Source organism: Acomys minous (genome assembly GCF_964271855.1).
Source record: "Acomys minous genome assembly, chromosome: 14".
Classification (NCBI taxonomy): domain Eukaryota; kingdom Metazoa; phylum Chordata; class Mammalia; order Rodentia; family Muridae; genus Acomys; species Acomys minous.
In genome coordinates this window covers 1755878-1783512 of record NC_140496.1, presented here as the reverse complement: position 1 = coordinate 1783512, position 27635 = coordinate 1755878, and the positions used below count along the sequence as shown (strand labels likewise).

The window sequence follows — 27635 nt, the reverse complement described above, 5'->3', positions numbered from 1 at the left end:
CCCTCTGTATTTTTCAGAGGGTTTTGTTCAAGTTGCTTAGATTGAAGTATTTCAAGAAACAGATGTATTTGAATTGCGGTCTTAAGTCCTACTCGTTTAAACAAATGGGTCACCGAGAAACTTTAAGGTAAATAGTGGCCTCAAGAGGAAGTACCAGGGCGTCCAAGCGTCTCCAATCTCTCTCGGGAGCAGCCAATTAATCTCTGCTTGAGAACAGCGCCGCCCGGCCTTGCAACCGAGCCAGGCAGTACTTAGGATAGAAAGCCTGCGTTGCTGCGGGCAGAGAGAGCTGGCCCCAAGCTTCCTCCCCAGTCTGGTTCCCATCTTCCCTGGGGCGACTCGGTGGCTGCTGGGCTCTAAAGGCGTCTCCGAGTTTAAACTGCTTTCTCCCAGGAAGGGGATTAAAAGTCACAAAGAAAGGGTGAGGACCTCTGCGTAGCCCTCTGGGGGCGTGGGTGTGGCGTCCCCGAGTGGGCCTCCCGCCGCAGCCTACTGCAAGAGGGCTGGTGGAGGACGCGCCCTGCCCAGCGCCGGCCCAAGCACAGCGCCGCGGGCTGCGACGCGCATCGCCCTGCGGTGAACCGAGCGGCGGGGCAGCGGCGGAGGCCTCCCGGGCGCCCCGCCCTGCGCCTCCTCCTGCCGCCTGCGCGCGGTGCTGTGCGCCCGGCCCGCCGCTGCTCCTCCTCCCTGCCTCGCCGTCCCCTCCTCGGAGTCCCGACTGAGCGCGAGCGCCACACGGCCCAGGGCCGCCGCCGAGCGCGCCAAGACGCCAAGACGCCGAACAGGTGGCCGGAGGCTGCAGGCGCCCGGGCGGGGCCAGGCGAGGCCAGGCGAAGGCGGCCGGGCTGGACATGGTAGCCGGGCAGTTCGGTGCCGCCGCCTGCTCGCGCCCCTAGCCGCCGGCGCGGCGGCCCCACCGCGCCCTGCCTACAGTCTCCCGGCCCAGCGCCGCTCCGGCCACGGACAGCGAGGGACGGCGGCATGAAAGTGACCGTGTGCTTCGGGAGGACCCGGGTGGTCGTGCCGTGCGGAGACGGCCGCATGAAAGTTTTCAGCCTCATCCAGCAGGCGGTGACCCGCTACCGGAAGGCCGTGGCCAAGGTGAGTGGCCTGGGGGCGCACGGCGGGGAGCGGACGGGGGAAGGCGCGGGGATCAATATGGCGCTTCCTGGAGACGGAGGAGGGAGACCGGGAGGCGGGGAAAGGGAAAGTGTGGCAGCCGGGCGGCCTCGCCGGCGCCCCCGGCCCGGACCTGCAGCCGCAAAGTTCTCCGCGCGCTCCTGCTGGACCGCGATCGCCGCTCGCACGGTCCCTGGACACTGTCTGGGTCCTCGGGGCTTAGGAGTGGGCGGCCTGGTGCCCAGAGCCGGCACCGGGCGAGGCAGAGTGCGGCACGCGGGAGGCGCGGCGCAGCCTGGCGGGGCGCCTCTGCCCTGCCGTCCGCGGGCCCTGGCAATCCAGCTCCAGGCCTCTCCCCGAGCAGGCCTGCCGTGGAGGGTTGGCCACGGAACTTTGGGGGGTGTGGAAAGAGTTGGGCGATCGGGCGCACGCGGGAGCCGCAGCCGGGCCGTGGACCTTCTGTGTTCTTGCGGGACCTCCGGGCCGCGCAGGCAGCCCTGGTTGGATCGGCCAGGCTCGTGGGCTCCGGTTGGGGCGATGGAGTGGCTCCGATGCTGGGCTCCCTTCAACACCTCAGCCTGGATTCGCTCCTGGAATCAAGAGTTCCCTCCGGATCTCTCCTCTTAACCTAGCTGGGTGTGCTCCGGTGGATGCACAGGGCCTGGGGTCGGAGGAGCGTCGATTTCTGGTTTTCCGCCTGGAGTAGTAACATTGTGTCCCTTAAAAGCATTCCTCCACAATGGGTCAGAAGTGGAAAGGCGTTTTGTTCGTTTGTTTTACCCTCTGTGTTTGACAACAGCCCACGCTGAAGTTTCGCTCTAGCACCTGAGGATATTTCCTTTGTATGAGAGTGGAATGTGTCCCCTTTGGTATTTCCCGTCTGTTGTCTGTTCAGCAGTGGAGTGGCCTGCCTTCTGCGACTTCGGATCAAGCAAGAGGCGGGTGGTGGCTTTGTCTGCCTAAATCGCCGAATGCTCATGGGCCACCCTCCATTTTTCTCTGAAATTAAGAAAGGGCAAAATGGTTACATAGCTGTTTTGTTTTGGTTTTAGTTTGCGTTGGAAAAAAATAACATAAAATTGCCCCTTTAAGGAAACTTTGGGGGATGGTTAGGAATCTGATACTGGGAGAGGAGCCGCCGGGTCCAACAGCTGTAAGTGTTCTTCCAGTTGGTCGAACTCATTGAAAAATCAAACAACGCTAGTGGAAATTGGGCACCTGTTTATCTTGTAGTGCTGACAAAAGGGGAAGCCCTCTGTACCTTCACACTTAAGTTGTTTTTTTTTTTTTAGCATCGTTTATGAATTGACAGTTGGTGATTTAATGTTGTTAGGGAATAACCAGGTTGCTTTTGTACTCTGCAGACCAACATTGCTAGTTGTGGAAGAAAAGAGAAAAAGGCAGTAACATAGAGTGCGTAGAAGTGTGCCTGGTTCCAGAGCAGAGAGTGTGACACTGTTGGCCTCTGCTTTGCTGGTTTTGTTTGTAAACCTGGCCATGTTTCATCTTGCACACCCTGGGCAATGGTCAAGGTGCTTGTTGGGAAATACACAGGCAACTATTTGACTGAATGTATCATTATTTTTCCCCCTGTGGAAATTAAGCATTTACTATTCCAGGTCAAGTTAAGCATTTATTGCGTGTGGGTGCTGGCACTGCAGGGACCCATAGGCTTCTTTGTAGAAGACAGACTGTGAGCGGCTAAGACAAGATTCTTGTGATTGCTCGGGTGAAGACATGTGTGCATTGGGGAGCTGCGGTCTCTGGGGTGTTGGATGGGTGGAGTTGAGGGCCCTTGTTGATAGATGTAGCCTGGTCTTCTCTATCAGCAGTGGCTGTTCCATGGTGGAGGAAAAGAGGTGGGGAAGAGGTCACAGAAAGTGTGGGAGCTGTGAGTAACTAGTAGTTGTGAGGTGACCAGTAAATGAGGGAAGAGAGAGAGATCGATTGTGACATTGGAGTCAGGGATGCTTCACTGGTGTGCAAAAAACTCAGGAGGTGGTGTGTGTGTGTGTGTGTGTGTGTGTGTATGTATGTATGTATGTACATGTGTCTATGTGTTTGTGTGTATGTATGTGTGTGGTTCTGTGTGTGCTTAGAGACCAGGAATCATTCTCAGTCTGTCTGTACTTTCTGTTTTGATTCTTACTGAACCCTGAAATTCAAGGCCAGCCACGGCTACATAAACCCTTCCCCCTAAAAGATAGATTTGGAGTTCAACCATTGGATCACAAGACTTTTGACTCGTAAGTGCTCCAAGGGTTGTGCTCGGCGACGCATAGCTTTAATCTCCAAACTTGGAAGCAGAGGCAGGTGGATCTCTGTGAGTTTAAAGCCATGCTCATGTACAGAGTGAGCTCCAGGCCACCCAAGGCTACATAGTGAGAACCTGTCTCCAAAGGACGGGAAAAAAAAAATCCACAAACAAGCCAAAAATCAAAACTAACCAAGCCAGAGCTGACTCTGCAGCTAAGAGCCCTGGCCGTTCTTCCAGAGGACCTGGGTTGGATTCCCAGCACCACATGGTGGCTCACAACCATCTGTGACTTTAGTCCCAGGGGGACCCAATCTTCCTCTGGTCTCAGAAAGCACTGCATGCATGTGGCACACATATGTGCAGACAAAACATCCACACACACAAAACACTTTAACTTAAAAGTGTCTAACAGCTTCAGGAGGTGACGTCACCCGTTTGCCGCCTCTCCTCGGATGGTTAGGTAATGGCTGAGATTCATCTCTAGCCTGTCACACGTCTCCCATCCTATGTAAGGAGCTAATGCATCAGCATTGTTGGTGCTGCAGCTTCTGCTTTCTTCTTCTGCTTAACAAAGCAGGGTAGATCCAGTAGGAAGAACTGAGTAGCCAAGGGGGTCTTAAAATCTTGCTTAGTTGGGTTGCCAGGTGACGGAAAACATGGTGAGCTCCCACCTGATGGGACAAATGTGGGCAGCCAGAAAACTCATGGAGCAGAAGGGGGTGGGGGGGGTGGGGGGAGAAAATCAGTGTGTGTGGGAAACCCCAGCCATGTTTTCTGTGCTCTAAGCACTTTGTGGTATGGTGGTGCTAATTTTCTGGTACTCTGTGCTATTTGAGCTGAGTTCTCTGTAGGTTGAACAAATCAATTTCTGGCCAGCAAAATGCCATGGCTTAGCACTGGAAATGTCCTTAAGAAGCCAGCGTCTGATGTTGTACCTTTGTCACATGTAATCTGTATTCTTTGTTTTGTTTTTCAAGACAGGGTTTCTCTGTGTAGCCTTGGCTGTCCTGGACTCACTTTGTAGACCAGGCTGGCCTTGAACTCACAGAAATCTACCCTCCTCTGCCTTCCAAGTGCTGGGATTAAAGGCGTGCGCCATTACTGCCCTGCATAATCTATATATATATTTTTTCACTAGTGTGAAAACACTTTTGGAGACATGAATAGTGTTGGGTGAAAATGGCTGTTTGTCCTCACTTGCCCACTGTCACCAAGACCCTGTCTTAAGGGATGCTGTGTTAGATATTGACAACCAGGTTATGTGGATGCTTCTATTGAGTGGGTCGATTTGCATCTCTGTGCGTGTGCGCAGAGCCTTACTGTTTCAGACACACACACACACACACACACACACACACACACACACACACAGAACCTTAGCTTTAAGCATGGGGCTTCTGGAAGGGAAGCTGTGTACTAACTAAATATCATACATACTCTGGGACTTCACAGCAGGGGCCACCATCATGTAGTGGGGGTGGGTGGGTACCATGTCATTGGTGTTTGCACTGGGCTTGGGAGGGACGGCTAGCTGTGCTTAGGGTCCCCCCCCCCCCCCCCCCCCCCCCCCCCGCTTTCTAACTGAGTGACCTCAGGAAGTGCCTGCCTTGCAGTGAGAGAGTTCTAGATCTTCAGGTCTGCAGTGGAGTCACAGTGTGCGAACCTGGAGACGGGACAAGTAGCTGATTGGATGAGCTTGGCTTAAGTTGGAAAGAGCAGCTCCTGTAGACAGGAAGGGTTGAAGACAAGGTGAGAGCGCTGGGCTGCAACCTCTTGGTTCACCTCCCTTCTTCTTGTAGACCTGCCGGGGGGGGCCCGGTGGGGTCGGGTGGGGTATTGGGAACCTGCCTGTATTAGCTGTTTCACACTGGGCAACCTAACCCTACAGAGCCTCAGCTGGCTCAACTCTCCTGCAGGACTAAAGTGAGCGGTGAGCAGTGGTGAGCATGAGCTCTTCCCAGCTAGATCTGGACTGTAGAAACTGCTCAGCAGAGTGGATCACCAGCACATTTCATCCGAGAGCACTCTCAGCTTTTCTCTATCCTATAGTTTCTGCCAGGCTTTTCTTCTTTTGCTTAGAGCATAATTTGATTGAAGAATAGGTTCGCTTAAAGCCTGCTTATGCAATGATGCCAATCAGAAGGGCAGATGGATTGAGCAGGTGAGGGGGCAGAGAATGCCAAAGCTGCTCCAAGAGTTTTACATGGGCTGGCGGGGCCTCTGCTTCCCAGACCAGTCTCTTAAGAGTGACTTAGTAGCAAGTTGTTTAAAATACAATTTAAAGAGGAGGGGAGGTGGGGCTTGCCCATGATTCTGTAATCCAAGCCCTAGGAGGAAGGGGCAGGATGATTGGTTACAAAGTGCTAGGCCAGCTTGGTCTGCATAGTGAATTCCAGGGCAGTTAGTGTCTCAAAGAATCAAACTAAATAAACAAAACATTTTATGGAGAGGAATTTAAAAAAGTATTTGTTTGTCATATTACTAATTACTAAATTTAGGAAATCAGGGTTTTATGAAATATCTGGTGGTTTGGTATGGTGTGTGTGTGTGTGTGTGTGTGTGTGTGTGTGTGTGTGTGTAATGCATGACAACATCTTGCCACACAGTTGCAAACTTTCTGGAAACTTCATGGAGGTTACATTGTGGCAGTGATTGAGAGAAGATATAGGCAAGGATTAAAAAGACATTTCATTACTTGTAACATTTTCTGCCTGTCAAAGAGGAAAAAGAAATATAGTTAAAAGGTGTTAATGTCCTCCTCTCTCAGACTTCAGGTCTAGTGTCTCTGTAGTAACCTTTTCTTTCTTGTGTCATCTTTTCCAGGCTCCATACCCCATGTCCCAGCCTCTTACACTTCCCAGCCTCCACCCCCATCTTTTCTGCTTCTTCCTAGAATGCTCGCTCACTCTTTGCAGGCCTCCATTGACTCTCAGCTCAGGCCAGCCCTGTCTGGGAGTGTGCTGTGTGTGTACCTGGCTGTCTGAGGTGCTCTTTTCCTTGTGTTTCCCCTGAGGACTTCCTGCGGCCCTTGTACTTTGTAGGACTCATGTGTGTGCAGAATGGGGCTGCGGTTCTCTTCCAGGCTGGATGGCTGATGCTAGTGCCTTTCCTCAGGCTCACTTGTTCAGCAGGTGTCTGTCACATGCCGTCGAGAAGGATGAGAAAATGAAGTTGAGAATAATCCCATCACACGATTGCCACACAGGAAGGACCCTTCTGGAAAGATGCTGATTCCCACTTGCTAGTTAGAAGGGCCTCAAGGCTGTGCTTGTCATGTAGCACACATAGTGTGTCATCAGAACTAAGACTGAGAGAGTTTGGAGTGTCTGGAAGATCCTCTTTCACGTCAGCTGTTTTCAAGTTCTGTGAGACTAAGCAGAGCCCAGTCCTGGGGTTTGCACTGGGTTGTGTTCAAGTTATGTGGCCAAAGCAGTGTGGGAGTCTGGCCCTGGCTATACTTAGGCTCGGTCTAGTGCCCCTGTTTCTTTCAGTGGTGAATCTTTGGGGCTTGGCCAGAAGTGAATGCAAGTGTTTAGGAACTGAGATTCACAGAATGAGTCTGGCTGAGGAGGAGCACTGCTTGGCTTATGGTGATTCTAATTCCTTACGGATGAATTATTTGTTGGAGGTAGTGTTTAAAGTCCCACATGGGCCATTAACCTGCACACAGATCCTCCATCTGTCCTGGAGGGTCTTCCCTTCCTGTGGCGTTGGATGCATGTTGATGATGGCAAACACTCAATAGATGACACACACACATATACTCTCTGTGTGTCTTTTCAGGGTTGGAAAGAAATGGGGGAAAATCAGGGCAGTAGGTTCTTTCCATAGGTTATTTTCCACTGGGTGGAGTTGGCATGTTAGGCACACAGAGCACCCTCCCTCCCTCAGAGCCATTAATTCTACATTCCTGTCTAGACCAGGGCCAACAGCAGGAGAACATGTGGTGGGTGTGTTGTTGCTGTTTGGTTTGATTTTGATTTTTTTTTTTTTTAAGTTTTTGAGTTTGAGTTTTACTCTGCAGCTCAGGGTGCCCCAACTCACACTTGTGATCCTCCAGCCTTTGCCCACAGATGTGTACAAGCATTCATAGTTTCCTTCCTTCCTTCCATCCTCTTCCTCCTCCCCCTCTTTCTCCTCTTTGTCCTCCTCCTCTTCTTTTAGGTAGGATCTCTCTATGTAGCTCTGGCTGCCTTTGACATTGAACACACACAGATCTCCCCGCCTCAGTTTCCTACCTGCCTGCGTCACTGGGCCTGGCCTTAGAGAATCAAATTCTTATGAAAACAAATTTAATGCTTAGTGACTAAAGCAGGAAAGTGTGTCTGATTCCCCCCCCAACCCTGTTCCTATTTTTGCTTTAAAAACTTTGTTTGGAAAGGTTCTGTGGACGTGAGGTTCTTCCCTGGGGCTGTGCTCGCCCTGCCTGACATCCTTTGGTGATTTACTCCGCAGTTAAGGAATACTCTCACGCTCAGGATGCAAATCCTTTATTTGGCTGCTTACTCAGCCTGCACAAGAGCAGCCCTGGGGTCAGTCTCCATTACCTCACAGAAGCAGATTTGAGCCGGGTGTGGTGGTGCACACCTTTAATCCCAGCATTCAGGAGGCAGAGGCAGGTGGATCGCTGTGAGTTCGAGGCCAGCCTGGTCTACAAAGTTAGTCCAGGACAGCCAAGGCTACACAGAGAAACCCTGTCTTGGGGGGGAAAAAAAAAGAAGCAGCAGCAGGTTGGGGAGGCACACCGGGAAGCCCCTTAGCTTTTCAGTTAGGGCATGGGGGATCAGAAGCTCAGGGTCCACCTCTGAAACAGTGCAAGTTCAGCGTAGCGACTTTGAGGCCTACTTGAGCTACATAAGACTGTGTCAAACAAACCAACGAACCCAGCGCTCTTCCCTTCCTCTCTGTTCTCTGCCGACATTGGCGCTCCTGAGTAGAACTCAAGCTTTACATCTGTATGTCCTAAAATGGCGTTAATTTCTTCTCTTAAATTCCTTGACGTGTAGATAAGAGAAACGAAACATTTATATACAAACTTAGACATCAGTGTTCATAGCAGCATTATTTATACGGACACCAAATAGTCCCTGTGCTGACCAGCTGCCAGATGCATTGGGCTGGGGCAAGAAGTATACAGAGTGACAGAGAATTGGTTCATTTCTTTAAAGATTTTTAATTAATTATTGTTATTATTATTATTAATTAGTGGGTTTTGAGACAGGGTTTCTCTCTGTAGCCCTGGCTGTCCTGAAACTCACTCTGTAGACCAGGCTGGCCTCAAACTCACAGAGATCTACTAGCCTCTGCCTCCTGAGTGCTGGGATTAAAGGTGTGTGCCACCACTGCCCAGTTTATTTTTGTTAATGTTTTAAAAGCTAATGTATTTTATGTGTATGAGTGTTTTGTCTGTCTGTCTGTCTGTCTGTCTGTATGTATGTATGCATGCATGCACACTGTGCATGTGTCTGATGTTGGATCCCTTGGCATGGAGTTACAGATGGTTGTGATCTGCAGTATGAGCTCTGAGAAATGAATCCAGGTCCTTCTCAAGAGCAGCTCATTCTCATAACCACTGAGCCATCTCTGCAGCTCAAAGACCTTTGTGTGTGTGTGCGTGTGTGTCTATGCACATGTGTCTATGCACATGTGTCCATGCACATGTGTCCATGCACGTGTGTCTGTGTACGTGTGTCTGTATGTATGCCATGCTGTGCAGGGACTCCTGGGGGCCAGGAAAGGGCATTGGGTTGCTTGGAGCAGGAGTTGCAGGCCAGTGTGAAGTGCCAAGTATGGATTCTAGGAATCAAACTTGGGTCCTGTAGAAGAGCAGCAAATGCTTTTAATAGCCCAGCTATCTCTCTACCCTGGCTATTCCTTTTATGAGCGATTAAATCGTCTAAATTGTAGGTGGTTATAATGGTTTGTACAGCTGTAAATATACTAAAATCACTAATTGTTTGTTGCCTATGTGCGGGGTGGTGCAGAGGTTGCCGTAGATGGTCTTCAGTTATACTCTACCTTATTTTTGGGGGCAGAGTCCCCTGAACCTGAAGCTCACCCAATTGGCTGTACTGGGCACCTAGTGAGCTCAGGGCTCCCTCAGGTTAGCAGGTATGCCAGCAAGCCAGCAAGCCCTGCTTCCACATGAGTGCTGGGGCAGACTGAGGGCCTCACGCTTGTCTGTCTGGCAAACACCTAACTGACTGCACTATCTTTCTGGCCCCAATTGTAATCTTTAAATGGGTGAATTTTATGGTTCATGATTGTATCTCAATAAAGATGTTAAAAAAGATTGCATAAGCCAGTGTGAATAACATTCCGTTTTTAGGTACTTTATAGTTCTGAGAGTCTTATAAAACATGTCTTTTGTGTGTCAGAGATAACCAAACACAATTGAAAATGATTTTTTTAGAGATTTTTTTTTTTTACTACAATGCACTAAATTAATTCTACTTCCCTGGGCCTGTGTAGTCTACATGCTGTCTTCCTGTGAAGCTCTTCCCCGATGAACCGCTGCGTCCCATGTGTTTTGTGTCACTTCATCCCCTCCGAAGGCTTCTCAGCTGTCCATGCATTCCATCAGGCCCCATCTGCCTTTGCTGAATGGAGACGGGCTGGAGTGTCCCAAAGATCTAACGGGAGAGCTTTGTGTGTGTTTGCTTTTTGCTTGCAGTAGCTCTGTCTTCCTCCCGTCCTCCTCTCACTGAGGCCTGGGCAGGTTCAACGCGACCCCCCCCCCCCCCCCACATTTCCAGTCTGCAGGGCTGGTCATCACGCTCCTGGATTACCAGGCAAGGGTGACAGGCACGGGCTTTGCCAGGGAGCAGCAGACTGGCACCGGATCTCTTTCTAGCCACGAGTGCTGTGAGAGTCCTGTCGCCGCCCTTTGCTGCCCTCCTGGGCACATAGCTGGTGGGAGTCAGATGCGTCGTAGCTTCCAGTGTCCTCAGACCTCACCGTTTCAAGCTGTGTGTCTTCAAAGATGAATCACACGCTCGGAGGCCACTTCCTCTAGCCTGGTGCTGTGTGTATCCGTAGGTGGATGCGTGGACGGATGCAGCATTTTCATGGCATCTAACTGTCGGTGGCCTCAGCAATGTCAGAGCGGTAGTTCCTCTCCCTCTGGGTTCTGCCATCAGAAGTCACAAAGAGTTAAGTTTTGGGCCTGTGTAATTTTTCTGCTTGTACTTGTTTTGCAGCTTTTTAGAATAGAAAACTAGTGTATATCCAGGCATTTCCTATACTAAAAATTAATGTTTTCTGTATGCTTCACAAAATAACTCACTATTCGTTCTGCAGAGCGAAAATGGCCAGCTCATCAAAATGTGAATGTATCAGCATATGAAAACCACAAAGCAGAAAGCGCCGGCTTTGTGTAGGTGGCTGATATAAGAATAGGCTTTGTGTTCTCATTTTTTTAATGTTTAAAATAAACGGAAATTGGCAACTCTTGCATGTGTGTCTTTTAATCTTCATTTTCAAGTCCAAATATTAAGCCTGTTTTTAAATATAAGTTCCTTCCCAGGAAACATTTTCTTGTAGTACAAAGGTGCTTCAGACGTATAAGTTGTAGTTCTGAAGCTCAGTGTGCAGCGTCATGGTGAGTGATGGTGGCAGATTCCTGCTCAGCAGGTTATCCTTCAGCTAAGCGTTCTCTCACTGAAGAGAGGAGAGGCAGAGTGTTGTGCAGGGTGTGAGTAACTCCTAAGTCCACTGAAGCCGGATGTAGGATCTGGGGTATTCACCACGTGGTTAAAGTTCCAGAAAAGTCCAGAAGCTCACATCTAAACAGTCGCACCTGGGAGCTGGACCATGCCAGCATTCACGTCTCTGAAAGGACACGATCATGAAGGCACATCCTAGAAGGTTTTTAAATCTTTTTCAGGGAAACCTGGAATGCTAATTAACCGCTATTGTTGTTCATGTTTTATGATCTATTGATGGCAGCCCAAACGTCTGCAAAGGCACAGGCAGCTGAAGCGGGAAAGTCTAGCAGGAGCTGTTTCCCTTGCTAAGCACATCAATCAGAGTGACAGGAGGAGGCCGATTTGGGGCATTAAATGTTCCCTGGTGTTACCGGATGGTTGCCAGGGAGCGAAGGGAACGACTTCTTATTTATTTTTGTTGTTGTGTGTTGGGCACTGAACCCAGTACCACACCAGGCTGCATCCCAGAGGAAGGCGCAGGCACTGTGAGAAGCTGATGGAGCCGATGTTACTGTTGCTCCTTTCACCACGATGGATACTGGTAGGCGAGGGCCGCCTGCAGGAGCTTCCATAGCTTCCCCCCTGATTAGAACGGCGCTAGGTGTGGACAGTTGTGTGCGTGACGTAAACAGCCTTCCTTATAAAGTCATTCGAAGAAGCTTTCGTGTCTCTGAGGTGTTCAGAAAGGAAGAGCCTTACTAGGTTCCTTCCTCCCCCCCCCCCCCCCCCGCCTTGTCCCCCGCCCCCCAATGTGGCTCCTCTTACTAGCAGTTTTCCCTCCTGTGACTGAGGGTGCTTGCTGCCTTTCTTGGGCTTTCATGAAGATAAGAGATTCCGTATGTCTCCTCGCTGTGTCATCTTCCGCCTCAGGTTTTAATTATTCGCTGTAGACCCACTTTGGTGCCTGCTTTATTAATCAGCTCAATTTTTACCTGATTTATTATATCAAGAGTTGTTATAGCCGGGTGTGGTGGCGCACGCCTTTAATCCCAGCACTCGGGAGGCAGAGGCAGGCGGATCGCTGTGAGTTCGAGGCCAGCCCGGTCTACAAAGTGAGTCCAGGACAGACAAGGCTACACAGAGAAACCCTGTCTCAAAAAAGCAAAAAAAAAAAAAAAAAAAAAAAAAAAAAAAAAGAGTTGTTTTAAAGGACAGTCTGCTAAGGAGTCACTTTTCTTCTAGAACTCTTATAGAAGCTCAAGTCTTGTTATGTAAGTCATTGGGAAAGGAGAAAAACAATTCTAGGTTCAACTATGTACAGATTCCCCAGAAGGCCCAGCAGACCAGAGGTGATTCTTCTTCTCACTGCTTTTACCTGGCTTTTGTTTCTGTTTTTGCACGAAGCAGCTGTGTACAGGGCGCACTGGCTTGCCGCTTGTATGCCGTGCTTGTGTGCTAATGCCTGTATTCTACCACCGACTTACACCCCTGGCCCTGTGCTGGATTTTTCCACTAATCCTTGCTGTTTTCCACAGCAATGGAAGCTGCCATACTGCCCTGTTAAAGGAAATTGATAAGTATTTTGTCCAAGGGAGCTTTCTGTGATAAAGCACAGACCAGAAACAACTCGGGGGTCTGTAGCCCCTCAGCTCATTCTGAGGCCCGAACTGAAGCGAACTGAAGCCGACTACAGAGGGAGGAGTGAAGCTTAGGCTTCTGCGAGTCTTGCTCGACTTGTTTTGTTACACAATACAGGACCACCTGCCCAGGCCAGGCACCGCCCTAAGGGTTGGGCCTCCCACATTAATCATTAATCAAGAAAGTGTCCCACAGGGGAGGCCACAAGCCAGTCTGATGCAGGCAGTTCCTATTCCCAGGTGACTGTAGTTTATGTCAACTTGGTAAAAAAGTAACCAGCGAGCATTCACTTGCTACTTTTGAGTTATTTGTTCCTCTTATTTTCTCAGTGGGTTGCAGCGCTTTGTGGGGCAGCGAAAACTTGGCTAGTCCAGCCTCCCCCACCATCTCCCTTAGCTGTAGACTCTTTCCCCACATGTTGGGGAACCACTTGCCTCCTCTGCTCACAGTCTCCCCCTGGAACTCCTGGCTCTGCTGAGCCACCTTTTTTTGGAGGAAAGGGGGTGGTCCTCCTCAGCCTCTGCTCTTCCTCTCTGGGCACCCAGAACATTCTTAACTATACAGCCTGGGACAGTTTGTCCTCCTCTGAGTTTATGCAGAGGTTTAATACCCACTGTGGAGAATAGCGGCATCAGTGTTTAGAGCCAGGGTCTTCAGGGGGAACTGACTTGGATTGTAACAGGCTACCAGCATCGGGGGATGGGCCTGATGACTGGATGGCTGGATCTCTTTATTTGATATTTTTATGATAGAGTCTAGCTGGACAGTGGTGGTGCATGCCTTTAATCCCAGCACTCGGGAGGCAGAGGCAGGTAGATCTCTGTGATTTCGAGGCTAGCCTGGTTTACAGAGGGAGTTCCAGGGCAGCCAAGGCTACACAGAGTAACCCTGACTTGAAAAACAAAGCAAAAAGAAAGAAAAAAAGATCTAGTGAGGCCCAGGCTGGCCTCAAGGTGCCTCTAAGGCTGAGGGTGTCCTTCCCATCTGTATCTCAGCGGTCGGATTGCTACCACATCCGGCTCCTACTGTGCTGGGATTGGAACTCAGAGCCTTGAGAGTGCTGTGCCGGCACTGGACCAACTGAGCGCCATTCCACATCTCCTGGAACACCCTGAAAGGCATCAAATCTGTATTGTAAGAAAGGATAAAAGTAGGAACAGTGAGTGTAATTTATTTTTAACATGAACAAGGCTCCTGGAGATGTCTGGATTCCTTAACTAATTAGTCCTGAGACTACTCAGGGGAACAGAAATCCCCTGTGCTCCAAAAGAAACGGGAAAGGAGCCATTTTGTCACCGCTCTAAACCTTTGTTATGTACCGTGCATGCCTGTAACCCCTTTTTTACTCTTCTGTGACTCTCAAGATGATGGTTTTTGCACAGCTAAATGGGCATATAGGAACACAGAGCATCTTTACCTTGTATAGTCATTGTAAGGGTGGACAGATTGACCTTTTAATCTTAGTTCAGCCAAGGGCACCCATTGTCAGCCACCTCTTGACTTCACCCAAGAATTGACCTATTTACCATATGAGAAATAGGGAGCGGGATCTTGAGGGTGTGGTGGGTTTTGCGCAGAGCAGGAGGTGTCAGGTTAGACTTACAAAACCATGGGCACCTCTTCTCATGTTCCCACTCTGGAGCTCAGCTTTAGCTCTGGCCTCCGAGGACCACGATTAATTAAAACGGTGTTTCCTTCTGTCCTCTAATGTACTTAGCAAGTTGTGAAGTAGTGATTGGAATAAAAAAAGCCGCTGGTTGGGCAGTGTTACTTTCATTCTCTTCCCTCTCAGCATTTCTTTGTTAACTTTGTTGCACAGGAAGTTACATTGAAATTTAAAGCTTTTTTTTTTTTTAAAGAGAGTCCCACAGATGGAATTTATGCATTTCTGATCTTCTTTGTTTTAGTGTTTTTCTAATAAAATGATGAGCAGTGCTTTCAAAAATATTCCAGAGCCCATATTTGATAGATGTAGTGGTAGAAGCTGGGCATGGCAGGACACACCTGTCGCAGCAGTTGGGAGTGCAGAGGCAGGAGGATTACTACAACATAATGCCAGCCTAATCTACACACTGAGTTCCAGGCCAAGTCAGGCTGTGTAAATGATCCTGTCTCAGGAGGTTGAAAGTTTGAAAGAAAGCCTGTAGAGAAATAACTGGAGTTTTAGACATTGTAATCTGCGTCCAGAGGGTGGCTTTGGTTCCTTCCCCCACTAACGGGAAGCCGCCTCCACGGATTCATGGTGTCAGTGTTACGACTCAGTCTTCGCTCTTGATGTAACAAAGCTCCATAGGTCAGACGGGAGCGCTGTATGGGGGGCAGGCGTCCCTTGCCTATCAACTTGGGGAAGAGTTGCCGGGAAAGGGCCTAGCCCAGATTTACTCACCATATTTCTCAGGACCAGTTTATTTCATGAGCAAACCAGAGCAGACCCTGCAGAGGTAGATGCCAGGTGGCCGCAGTGACTGCGGTCCTTATCAGCAGTGCTGGGGATCGCCTTACCTGTGCGCATCAGGCTCGCCCCACAGGAGGAGATTGATGAGGGGATCGGAGACTCAAGGACAAGCACATTTGAAAGGCCGCAACCTGATGCATGTATGGATCCCTCAAGAACAGGCCTCATGCTGCAGAGCCTGTACTCTATGCACTTTCCCGTGCATGCACACACTGTGTGGCCACACGCTGTGGGTTACTGCAGTCCTACAGGAATCCCCCAGAAGGGTATGTTGTGCCTTTTACATTTGCTTCAATGACTTATGGCTTCAGGGAATAAGTGCACTTTTGCTGCCGAGGATCCATTGGCTGTCAAAGGCCCTGATGACTTAGCAGTGGACCCCGGGCCAGCAGGAAGGAGTCACATCGCTTAGACACACGGCACCTTGACTCTCTCTCTCAGAGTCTGCATTTTACATAGATTGACTTCAGGATTCTTAAAGGCCACTCCCTCCCTGTGCTGTGCCCTAACCCGAACCCTGCACAGCACAGGGACCTGAAGTCTGAGTCAGGACTAGGTGCCAGCAGTTCTGCAAAGCTCATGTGGGCTCCGGTACAAGCAGGATGAGGAGTGGGCTGGTCTGTGCCAGTCTGCAGGTCTCTCAGGTGATTGGATTTTGGCATGTGGGGTCTAAGCTGCCTATTGCCAGGCCTCCAATGGGAAGTGTTAGTCAGAGGTTCAAGCTAGTTTCTTTCTTTCTTTCTTTTTTTTTGGTTTTTTGAGACAGGGTTTCTCTGTGTAGCCTTGGCTATCCTGGACTGTCTTTGTAGACCAGGCTGGCCTTGAACTCACAGCGATCTGCCAGCCTCTGTCTCCCAAGTGCTGGGATTATAGGTGTGGACCATCAAGCTAGTTTCTTAATGTGACTGTCCACAGTACATTGTCCTATTTGACTTTCCGGTCACTACGCTTTCCTGCCTGATAATATTACTGGTTTTTATTTGTGGAAACAGTTCATAGCACATGTGTTAGATACTCTGGCTTTAATTGTAATTTTTAAAAAAAAAAGTTTGTTGTGTGTGTGTGTGTGTGTGCACATTACTGAATATAGATTCAAACGTTCTTTTTTATTGAGACATGTCACATTTCAAATTTGCCCTTGTTTTGATCTAGGCAATGGCTGTAAAGTGCATGTACTGTGTATTTGAAGCTAACCAACATAAGCAGCTTGTTTACATATTTCATGAGCCAGTGGCCCGACAGCTTTCCCAGGCTACATGCTCGAAAGAGAGAGAGAAGAGAGAGAGAGAGAGAGAGAGAGAGAGAGAGAGAGAGAGAGAGAGAGAGAGAGGGAGAGGGAGAGAAGAAGAGAGAATGTTAATAATAGCTTAGGTTTATGTGGCATCTTTCTCTGAGAGGTTCAAAGTGGCTGAGCCACTTGAGACTCCATTATGGCCGTGAGGCGATTGATCTGCAGCACCCTTCAAGCTCAGCTGAGGGGAGTGGTGCGCGACACAGCGGACTGCCACTTGCTCTGGCACCAGTCTTCCCCTTTTAGATGTGGTTGTGTGAGTGGTGGGCACTGACTGGGATGCTGGGGATATTTCTGCTGTGTACCATTGGCCAGAGCATCCTTTACACTTGTCTCCCATGCCAGCACAGCCTCCGCTAACGTCCCATTGTTCATTTGGCTTGTTCTGTTGCTTCCTTCTGTCCTTCCTCGCACCCCTCTGTGGGGTGGGGGCTCACTCTTGCGGCCATCCTCACGAAGTGGGCTGGAGAGTTCTGCAGCCCTTTCTACTGGGCAGTGTGGCCCGGTTTGCTGCATTGGTGGCACCTACACATTACGGTAAAGCGTAGGGCAGATATATTTCTTACAGAATCAGGCTCTGAACTGCAGGGCTCTCGACTAATGCTCTGGGCTTGGGGAGCCCCTTGTAATTAAGCCTGAGAGAACAGTAAGGGGCATGGTTCACGCATAGCATGGGTTGGTGGCGTGTATGTATGTGCTGCTGTGTCCTGGAAGGGATGTTTGAATTGAACTTGGTGGTTGAATCATTATTTTATTTTATTTTATTTTTTGTGTGCCAGAAATTGAACCTGGGCTTTAATGCATACTAGGTAATTGTACCACCAGCAATCTAGATCTTTTCCCTCCCTCCTTCCATGTTTTGCTGTATTCTGTAACCTCCAGCCCCATCCACACGGAGACATAGCCTCCTGGAGGGAGGAAAGGAGACTCAGGAAGCCAAGGAAATTTACCAAATTGCAAGTGTCAGAGAGAAGACTCACAAGGCCTCTCCCCCACAGTTACATAAGCAGTTGGTGGAGGTGGGGTGTACGTGTGTGGAGGAGACACTTCAGTAGAGTTGCCTACAAGCTGTGCAGGGAGCTCCAGGGCGGAGCTCTCCTGCATTGTCACCCATGCTGTGCTGGCCTTTTGGTGACGCAGCTGCTTTTCAGTCACCTCTGCTCCTGAAGTGACCTCCATAAACTCAGTGGTTCACCAGCCTAGGCTTGGTTGGGAATCATTTTTTTGACCTGTTGGCCATGCCCTTTCTGTGATGAATAGATGCTTGTTCATGCCTCTCTCCAGAAAAGTCATACGATGGAAACTGTACAAGAAGGAGGAACAGTAAGCATTTCCTGTGTGTCCAGCAATAGCGTTTTAGTGCCTGTGAGCCCTCAAGTTATGGGAGGCCGCCATGTAGCCATTGGTGCCTTAGGAATGTGCCAGTGGGGGTGGGGCTGTGCTGACCCTCCTCCATAGGCGGCCTTCTCACTTTTTCCCATGGAGACAGGTACACTCACCCTTAGGTGGAGCTCAGCATTGGCTGAGACCTCAGCCTTTTGGGCCCTGTGATGGCTGACCATCTTTGCTTTGCTGCTGCTGCTAAAGCTGTATTTCGCATTTCCCACCTCAGGAGAGGAGCATGGCATCTAGGGTGGATATGGCTGTGACTTGTGTTGTGTTTATTTTTGTTTTTTTGTGATGCTAACTGTCCAAAGATATGTATCTGTGTGCATACCTCTTAGTGCTTGCATGCCTGTGGGCCTGTGTGTGTGTGTGTGTGTGTGTGTGTGTGGTGGGCTCTGGTTGTAAGCCACCACAGCGCTACCAAGCCATTTCCCCACCATTGACAGGCTTATTTTATAGTCATAGGCTCTCAAGTGTCTCTGAGGTCATCACCGACTCTGTTGTGTAACTCTGTGGGTTACAGAAACGCAGCCAGGCTTTGTATGACTCATAAATCTCAAAAAACCATTCATAACTAAGATACTTAGACTTTCCTGGAGTGTGTGTGTGTGTGTGTACTTTGACGCAGAACTATCTGACTTTTTTATTGGTTTTTATTAACTCTGTTGCTGCTCTTCATGCTACGTCACCTGAAAGGACGTGTGTATTCTTTCCCCCCTCTGGGCCTCCCTATTCCTTTGCTTTGGTGACTGCAATGAGTGAATTCTGCATGACTGATAACAGTGAGTAGGGCATTGAAGTCAGGATGAGCACAGGACCCAGAGCCAAGCGGGAGGCCGAATTGTCCAGGACTCCATTCATTTTTGTTTTGTTTTTTGCTTTTTCAAGACAGGGTTTCTCTTATAGCCCTGGCTGTCCTGGACTCACTTTGTAGACCAGGCTGGCCTCGAACTCACCAAGACCCCCCTGCCTCTGCCTCCCTGATTATAGGCTGGGACCACAGGCATGCGCTACCATGCCCATCGGGTTCCGAATTGGTGCTCTCTCTGTATCATTGTCGGTGGAAAGACGCCAGCATCTTCTTCCCCCTTGCTTATCGAGCACCATTATTGTGCATGCCTCCGCAGGGACCTGACTGATTGGTAAATTAGCGCTGGCACAGAAGAGAAAGGCAGCACAGAAGTGGTGTTTTCTTTAAACAACTACACTCTACAATTTGTTTTATTGGACTTTGTCGTTTGAATGGGAATTCTATTCTATTATGGTTTGGAAGTGGGTGGGTGCCCACACTGGATGCAAGCCTCAGAGCAGCTTGTTGATGCTGCCTTTGAGAACGCATGCATCTTTAATAACCTAAGTAGTTCCCAGATTCAGTGGTAGCTCAGTGGGACTGTGACAAGGTTTGTTGAAGCTTATAGCTGCACATTTTCATCTGAAGATGAAATTTAGCACTCGAGAGCCCGGGATTTTGCCAGAGGCAACCAAACTGGACCCTTTTGAAGAATATAGTATTATTAATTAATTGATTTAGTGTGTGTATGCGTGTGTGTGTGTGTGTGTGTGTGTGTGTGTGTGTGTGTGGTGAGTGCTGTTACCTGCTGATGTATCTCACCGGGTACAGATGTTTTCATCTCAGAGCTGGGCATGGTGGTACAAGCCTGTAATCTCAGCACTTGGAACGCTGAGGCAGAGAGATTGTGGGTTTGAAGCCTCATAGCAATCTCCAGGCTACCCTGAGTCACACACAGAGAGCTTGTCTCAGAAAGCAAAACGAAGACTAAACAAACAAACAAAAAAAGTTCCCTAGTATAGATGATTTGAGCTTCCTGAGGTAGGATTACAGAGTAGGGAGTCACAGGCCCCCCAGTCTGTGTCTTTATGGGTTGATGGTAGCCTAGTTATGTATCTGTGCCTGCTGGTCCGCAAGGGCGGTTGGACTCTCCCTCTGCTGGGAGGCCTACAGGGTGAGCAGGGACAGTTGAGTGACCTCTTGGAGAATGAATGGGAGGTGCAGAGTCCGACTTTTTCACCCAGGGCTTTGCTTCTGAACTACCACTTTCTTGTGGTCAGTCATAATATGATAATATTAAGTGGGAAATCCCAGGGCTGAGAACATGGCTCCTTAGCATGCGTGAGGCCCTGGCTTACTGGCTTACATCCTTAGCAACACACACACACACACACACACACACACACACACACACACACACACACACACACACACACACACACCAGAGGCTGAGAGTTGGCTCAGAGGTTACGGGGACTTGTTCTTACAGAGGACTTGGGGTCGATTTCCAGCATCCACATGGATGCTCACCACCTCCTTGGGCACCAGGCATGCATGTGGTATACAGGTGTGCATGCAGGAAAAAACACTCACAAGCACAAAATAATAAAATAAAATTTAAAAATTATAAAGGGAACACTTTAAAAAAAAAAAAAGGGTTTTTCTTTCTGAAAATGATGTGTTGAATGGCATGGCTTGTAAGTGCCTTCTCTTAAAGATTGTCTGAGGAGTGCGGATATTCGGAAAACAGTGGATTTATGTTCCTGGGCGTTACAGAAGCCCGGCTGCTTTGTGGAACATGCAGGTTTTTGTACATTTGAAAAATCACCCGTTTTCAACAGATAAGATCACTCACTTGTGGGTTTTGTTAAAGCTAGCCTTGCTGTGTGGACTGCAGTTACTGTCCCACCTGAGACTCTTTCCAGCCCCTTCTGAGGCCCAGTGCGTGTACTTCCTGCAGCCACTTGATTCTATAACCCATTTTTGTAAATTAATTGGGACAAACTCCAGCATCCACTTGGCTTCCAGCAGTTCCAAGGCAATGAGACATTTAGGTGGAGATTAGATTTTTTAACACTCACTTTCTTTTCCTTTTCAAGTTCCCCCCATGTGTGTGGGTGCGTGTGTGGGTGTATGCATGTGTGTTAGAGTACGTGTGCATATGTATGTATATGCATGTGTGTATGTGTGTGTGCGCAAGTGTGGTGCATGTGCATTGTATGTGTGCCTGTGTGTGTATGCATGTGTGTTAGTGTATGTGCATGTGTGTGTATGTGAATATGCATGTGTGTGTGTTCGTGCACATGCGTGCGTGCGCATGTGTCAGAGGACAGTCTTGGGTGCCAGTCTTCCCTTCGCACCATGTTTGAGAGAGTGTCTTACTCACCAGGCTAGCTGGCCCCGGCTCTCTTTACCGGCTCCACCGCCATCTCATCCTGAAGCTAGAACTGCAGACATAGCTGCTGCATCCAGGCTCTGCAGATCCAAACTCAAGCTCTCCCGCTCTGCGGCAGCACTTTACCCCTGGCCTGTCTCCTCAGACTTACCTCGGTTTTCTGGCACCTACTTTCTCCCTTCCACCTTGGAACCCAACCTAAAAGCTCCTGCCCAGCCCCTGGCACTTAACTTTTCAAAGAGCTAATTGAGAAGTGAGATCAGGGGTGCCAGCTAGGAATATTACTTGGATAAAGTGGCTAAGACCAGCTTTGCACCAGAGAACCAGGGAAGAGGGTATGGGGTACCCTAGACCTGGGATCCCAGGCTGCTGTGAGCCACCTAATGTGGGCCTTCTGTAAGGGCAGCATGGGCTCTTAGGTGCTCTGAAGGATGTCTTATTGGAACTTGTCTGTTTTCAGATGAACTGACTGGCTAGAAAATTACTCAATACATACTTCACAAATGAAATAAAATGTCAAACTTAGAATTAACTTCCTGCCTTTGGGAAAGCCCACGGCTGTGTTTGCAGAGGACTAACATTTTGATTTTAGAGGGATCTCTTCAGTGAGTAAGAAAGCGAACAGCCATTCCTGTTTCACTGGGCTTTGTGTGCTCCAAGCATCCTAAGAATTCGGGATTGTTCCCAGTGCACCCCAAATCTTCAGCAGTGACTTCCCTTTGCACTTGGGCAGAACCACCTACAAGCTACATACACCGTTCTCGTGGCAGCCGGTGCCCTGAGGAAACCTTTCCCTGGGGCAGGAGATCCTGGCTGTTTCACTGTGTCGTGCATACGTACATTCACAGGAAATCCTAGCTCTGTCTCACAGTGCACGATGCATCCACAGGAGATTCTGGCTGTTTCTCTGTGTCGTGCATACGTACATTCACAGGAAATCCTAGCTCTGTCTCGCAGTGCACGATGCATCCACAGGAGATCCTGGCTGTTTCACAGTGTGTCATTCATGTATTCACAGGGCTTCCTGGGCTCTGCTTCCTGTGGATCAGGCATGTGTCCACAGCACATGATACATGGTTCAGTGCATCATGCATCCACAGAAATGTTTTGTTGTATATCATGCGTGTACCCACAGCAGACCCTGGTTTTGTTTCAGTGTATCATACATCCCCAGGAAACTTCGTTGTATGTCATGTGCGTATCCACAGGAGACCCCTCTTTCATTGTGTATCTTGCATGCTAGGAAAGCCCTTCCTTTACCAACTGAGCAACATTCCCAGTCCAAGCATTAACTGTTAAAAACAAGCAAACCAAGCTGAGGTCTGATGAATCTGTTTACACCGTTCCATTTCTCCGGAGGCGGAAACCACCAGAAGAAATCAATAAAAAGAGAATGGGAAATGGCTACAGAGCAGACAGGAAATGCCATCATAAGAAGCATGGACGGGCTAAACTCATCACAGGGGCGTGTGTGCAATTGAATAGCTCTCTCCTGCAGGGAGAGAGCACCAGCTGAGGCTGAGAAGCCCCACCATGACATCTGTCTTAGATCTGTATGCGCATGTGGTGCGCAGGTAGGGCAGGTGCAGGTGGGGCAGGTGCAGGTGGGGCAGGTGCAGGTGGGGCAGGTGCAGGTGGGGCAGGTGGGACAAGGTCGCCAGTCCCCAAAGAGCCATGGCTTCACCTGGATACCTAGCTTGAAGCACAGGATGTGAGCTTGAGTTCCTGTCCCAAGTACCAATCAATGGAAACATGCCCTCCATCTGTAAGGAGTGCTAAGGTGCTTTTGCGTTGTTGCCGCTGTGTAAAAAAATACCACCTTGTGATATTGTGACAACAATCTTCCGGATTATTGTCTTTTTTTGTTGTTGTTGGTATAGAAGTCTTGTTTCACACACAGAATCAGAACAGAAAATGAACAGCAAATTTGGGATTGCAGCTCCCTCCTCTTTTATTTTTAAGAAGTACAGCTTCTGTAAAAACTTTTTTTAAAAGAGATTAGGAGTGTGTTGTTGGCCCAGGGGATAAAGTAGGCATGAGACCAGAGCCTAAGTTTCTCTTTCCCAATGATTTTATTAATGACTCCCAGCAGACTTTTCACTGCATAGCCGGATTTCCTCCCATTGTGTGTCCTGGCGACCTCTGAGAAATAACTCTGTAGTGCAGGGTGCATGCGACACCTTTCTGATTACGGGCTTGTAATAATGAGACGTTTATCCCTGAAAATACTGCCAACACAGTTTTATTACTAGGGTAAGGGAAGTGCTTAAGGCTTCTATTATGTCAATTGTTACTTTGTATCCTGCATCACTCTGAAGCTGTTTTGAGAGTGCTTGCACCGAGTGCCTTAGCTGCCTGCCGTAAGCTAGAGCATGGCTTACCTGGGAACACGCTTACATTGTTTCTGTCACTCCGGTTTTGGAGCGCATCCATATTGGGGGGGGGGGGCAGGAGGTTGAAAAGCACAACAGTTCTAGAAGACTTATGTTGCAGGATATTTTCATCAAGGGCAAAATAATGTTTTTAATAGAACAAGTGTCTGTAACTTCAAAACTTTTGAGGCAAGTTTCCTTGAAACTCTGTAGCCCAGGCTGACCTGAAACACTAGGGTTGTCCCGTCCTGCTTCTCAGCTTTGGGATTCTAGGTGTGCGCCAATTCAAGGTGTGGAGATTTCAGCTCAGTGCCGTTTGTCATCAGTGGTGCTAGTCGGCTTCATTTTCAGGAAACCTGGAAGGTGCAGTGAGAAGTATTACCCTCCCCCTCTCAAAAAAATAAATAAATAAAGCGCTTGTAAGAAAATCAATACCTCCAGCTCCTCCCACCAGCTATGAAGGAGGAGATGGCTCCGTGAGGAAAGCACTAAGTTTGGAATCCTAGCACCCAGATGAAAAGCTACCAGGCAGGGTGGCATGCGCTTGGCAGTTCTTGCTTTTCTTAGTGTAGTTCCAACAGGCGGGACACTATCAAATTCACTGTTTGACTACCTCATGGAGTACCGTGGTAATTGTTGAAGATATTTTAGTGGCATTTGACAACCACATTCTAAACAGGCACTTCTTAATGCTTCGGCTCTGATGGGGTCAGAGTGGGCGGCGGTGTTCCCTGTCACCTTTGCTCTTCTCTGAACCTCAGATTTCACTGGAATCTGCTGCTTGTGGATGTGGCTGTGCAGCCAGCATTCACCTGCAAGCCTTCACACAGGCCGCACTTTGGTTTTGTACGTGGGAGTACTGGAGAATAAAGCTTCAACCCAGTTCTGCATGGTCCCTGTTCCACCAAGCCCCTTTCCCACCCCACATCCTAGGGGGAGGTGGCAAAGCGCCTGTATTGATTTTCCTGTCTCGAGGAGAACCCATCTTTGGTTTGAGGTAGGCTAGAAGGACGGGTAACCTTGTTATCCGGACACGGGGAGGAGAGAAGCCCCTGACCCCGGTCTGGTGGAAGCTTCTCACCAGCTGCGCAGCCAGACTTTTGGCACAATTCGCTGTGTTGAAACATCTGCTGTGAAGGTCTCTGACATAAAGATAATATTCTTTATATTTAGATGTTTAAACCAACAGTAAGCTAGGCTTACGCACTGTGTATATGACCTTGGGTGTGACCTCATTCCTTTCTGCAGACTTCTGGAACCTCAAACAAAACAGTTACCTTTGTTGATAGTGAAAATGCCTTATCTTGCTACAACCCCCCTGTTAGACTTTTTACCTTATCTGTTGCAATCGGAGGTCCCTCAGCAACCACCCACTGATCTCATTAGGCTCCATAGCAACCCTTTGAAGACAGTAGCTTCAAATCCCACCACAGTTTCACATGTGGCTGTTGCAAAGATAGTGAGCCCAGGTTCTCTTCTGGAGAGAAAAAAGTCCATGCTCTTGGGTGGTCTGTTTTACCTTCTCCCATCTGTCTTTCTCTTAATCCTGCTGCCTCCGTGTGTGTGTGTGTGTGTGTGTGTGTGTGTGTGTGTGTGTGTGTGTGCGCGTGTGTTAGAATGTCTTTATTAGACCTCATATAGCCTAGACCTGAAATTCTTTTCAGCCTTGCAGCCACAAATCTTGGTTTTAGGGGATGAAGTCCCTAAAAGGTTAGAGGAGCACTGTGGGTGACAGCATGGATTTGTTTCTTCTGTCCCCACCCTCTAAAACACCTATTAATTAACAATGTTTAATTACTGTCGCCTGCTGTGCTCCGTCCTGGGAGAATGTCCTCAGAGTTCCCAGTTGTGAGTTGGTCATGCAGATGTTGTCCAAGGAGGAGATGGTGGCCAAGTAGGGTAGGAGAAATGTGCATGGCTCCCTGTGGAAACACACAGAGGCTTTTTTTTTTTAAATAATAAAAATATTTTAGATTTATGTGTATGAGTATTTTGCCTGCATGTATATATATGCACTATGCATTTGGCAACAGATGATCGTGAACCACCTTGTGGGTGCTGGGAACTGAACCTGGGCTCTCTATAAGAACAGCAGATGCTCTTAACTGCTGGGCCACCCACCTCTCCAGCCCTAGGCGGGTGGTAGATGTCACACCGTGCAGAGGGCCCTCGAAGCAGATTTGGGGTAGTCTGTCCATAGAGGGAGAAGGTGGGTCACAGCGTGCATCTCTGAGTACAGAGCCCCATCATCTGTACCTGCATCTCTGCCCGGCTACGGCGGCGGCGCCCTAAAGCTGGAACTCACACAAACAGCCAAGCTCCTTCGAGGCTGTCGCCTTAATTGTGTGGGTGAGGTGTTGGGTTAAGGGTGTAAGCGGGTTTCTGATTTTCTGTTCACATTGTTGCACCTTCCCAAGAGACAAAGACGATCGAGCTGTGGGTTCATGGTTGCAGCATCCTCCACACGGCAGCATCTCTTAAAATGCCTTTTCTCTCTCTGCCTGCTAAGAAACAGGTTGCTCATGCCCTTTTTGGCGGGGAGGGATTCTGGGAGTTATCTTTCTGACAGTGTTCTGTAGATGTCGGGTGCTCGGGTCTGTTGTTTGAAGCCACGGTCCCAGCTTCCCAGCTTCTGCTTCTCCTTCCCAGACTGCTGTATTTTTGCTTCTTCCCCCGCCACAGACTTACTCATCTCTCGTGGGTAGTACACCTGCCTTTGCTTGGCACTTCGCTAAGCCCTGGAGGTGGGGCCGCCCGTGCTCAGTGTTCTTAGCATCTGGGGCTCCTCTGGTCAGTAAGTGGCAACTTTGAAAGCTGGTGCCATCTCTGTCTCCCTTTCTTGTCCTTTTATTTTCTTCTTCTCCTTTTTTTGTGGTGTCTCTATGTATGTGCATGTACAAGCGTGTGTCTGTGCAAGTGTGTGCATACACCTGTGGAGGCCTGAGGTGACGCCACGAGTCTCCCTCAGTACTCCCCACTGGTTTTTTTTTTTTTAAAGATGGACCCATTGGATAGCTCTCACTGGCTTGGAACTCACTGTGTAGACCGGTCACAGTGTGACCTGCTTGCTTCTTGTCTCACAAACGCTGGGATTGAATGTATGTGCGACTTCTGGATTTCAACTTAGTTTTCTTGAGCTAGAGTCTCATTGAATGTGGATCTCATTGATTTAGGTGGCTGGCCAGCGAGCCCCAGGGGTTCGTAAATCTCAGCCCTTGCTACTGTGCCTGGCTTTTTACATGGGCCCAGGGGTTCTCAGTTCCTCAGTGCTTTTGTGAACCGCGCTTTCTCTACTGAGTGATCTCCCAGCCCCTGCTTCCCGGTTTCTTGAGCCTGCACATCTTCTTGGTCTCCGGAAGCTTTTAGAACAGTTAATTTGTCACCCTCAAATTCCACCTGCCTGCCCAGCCTGGATCCTGTGAAGAGATTTGTTCTTCTCCATGGTCCCATGGATTTTTTTGGGGTGGTGGTGGTGGTTTCGAGACAGGGTCTCTCTGTGTAGTCTTGGCTGTCCTGGACTTGCTTTGTAGACCAGGCTGGCCTCAGACTCACAGTGATCCACCTGTCTCTGCCTCCCGAGCGCTGGGGTTAAAGGCGTGCACCACCACGCCTGGTGGGCATCCCATGGATTTAAAGTTGCATAATTTCGAGCTCTGCTGGATTCTCAGCAGACTCCCTGTAACACGGCTTGGCGAATTCCATGCCTCGCCTTCCTGTGGCAGACCTCTGCTGGTAACCCAAGGGCTCTATGTGTGGAGCTGGGGGCTCAGGCACCAAAGTCGCCCCCCCCTCCCCGCCCCCCAGCCTGCAAGAAGGGAGGGATTGCTAGAAATTTCAAGCAGCTGCCAACTACGTCTCAATTCAAAGATCCCACGCCTTTCCTGCTGGTAAAAGACGCCAAACCCTGGAAGATCCCAGGGGATTTCAATAGGCCATCACCGTGAAATAAAGCGATGGGCATTTTCTTTTCTGTGTTTCTTTTCGAGACAAGGTTTCTCTGTGTAGCCTTGGCTGTCCTAGACTCGCTTTGTAGACCAGGCTGGTCTCGAATTTACAGTGATCCCCCTGCCTCTGCCTCCTGAGCGCTGGGATTAAAGGCGTGCGCCACCACTTCCGGCTACGATGGGCATTTTCAAAGGTGGCGTTTTCATTCTACAGGCGCCGATGTGTCTCAACAATCGTAAACTTTACCCAGAAGCACAGGCCGCTTAGAAAACAGCACAGGAATAGCCTTTGGGACTGAAAGCTGTAAATAAATCCTCTGCGGAAGCGGTTTACTGCTTTTG

The 27635-nt window shown here is 49.2% G+C and overlaps 1 protein-coding gene across 11 annotated transcripts in view; it reads left to right on the top strand.

Moving 5' to 3' along the window:
* The first annotated feature begins 331 nt into the window (after positions 1 to 331).
* The window catches only part of PARD3 (par-3 family cell polarity regulator), a 527701-nt gene continuing 500397 nt past the window's right edge, over positions 332 to 27635 (top strand). For 5 of the 11 annotated variants that reach the window (XM_084756618.1, XM_084756620.1, XM_084756617.1 and 2 more), the window contains exon 1: positions 336 to 1101. In XM_084756618.1, coding sequence (XP_084612744.1) covers positions 982 to 1101 — 120 coding nt within the window. In that variant the 5' untranslated portion in view covers positions 336 to 981. Of the gene's footprint in view, positions 1102 to 27635 lie in introns of all 11 variants that reach the window. The other 6 variants (XM_084756603.1, XM_084756611.1, XM_084756612.1 and 3 more) reach the window with 4 other exon arrangements.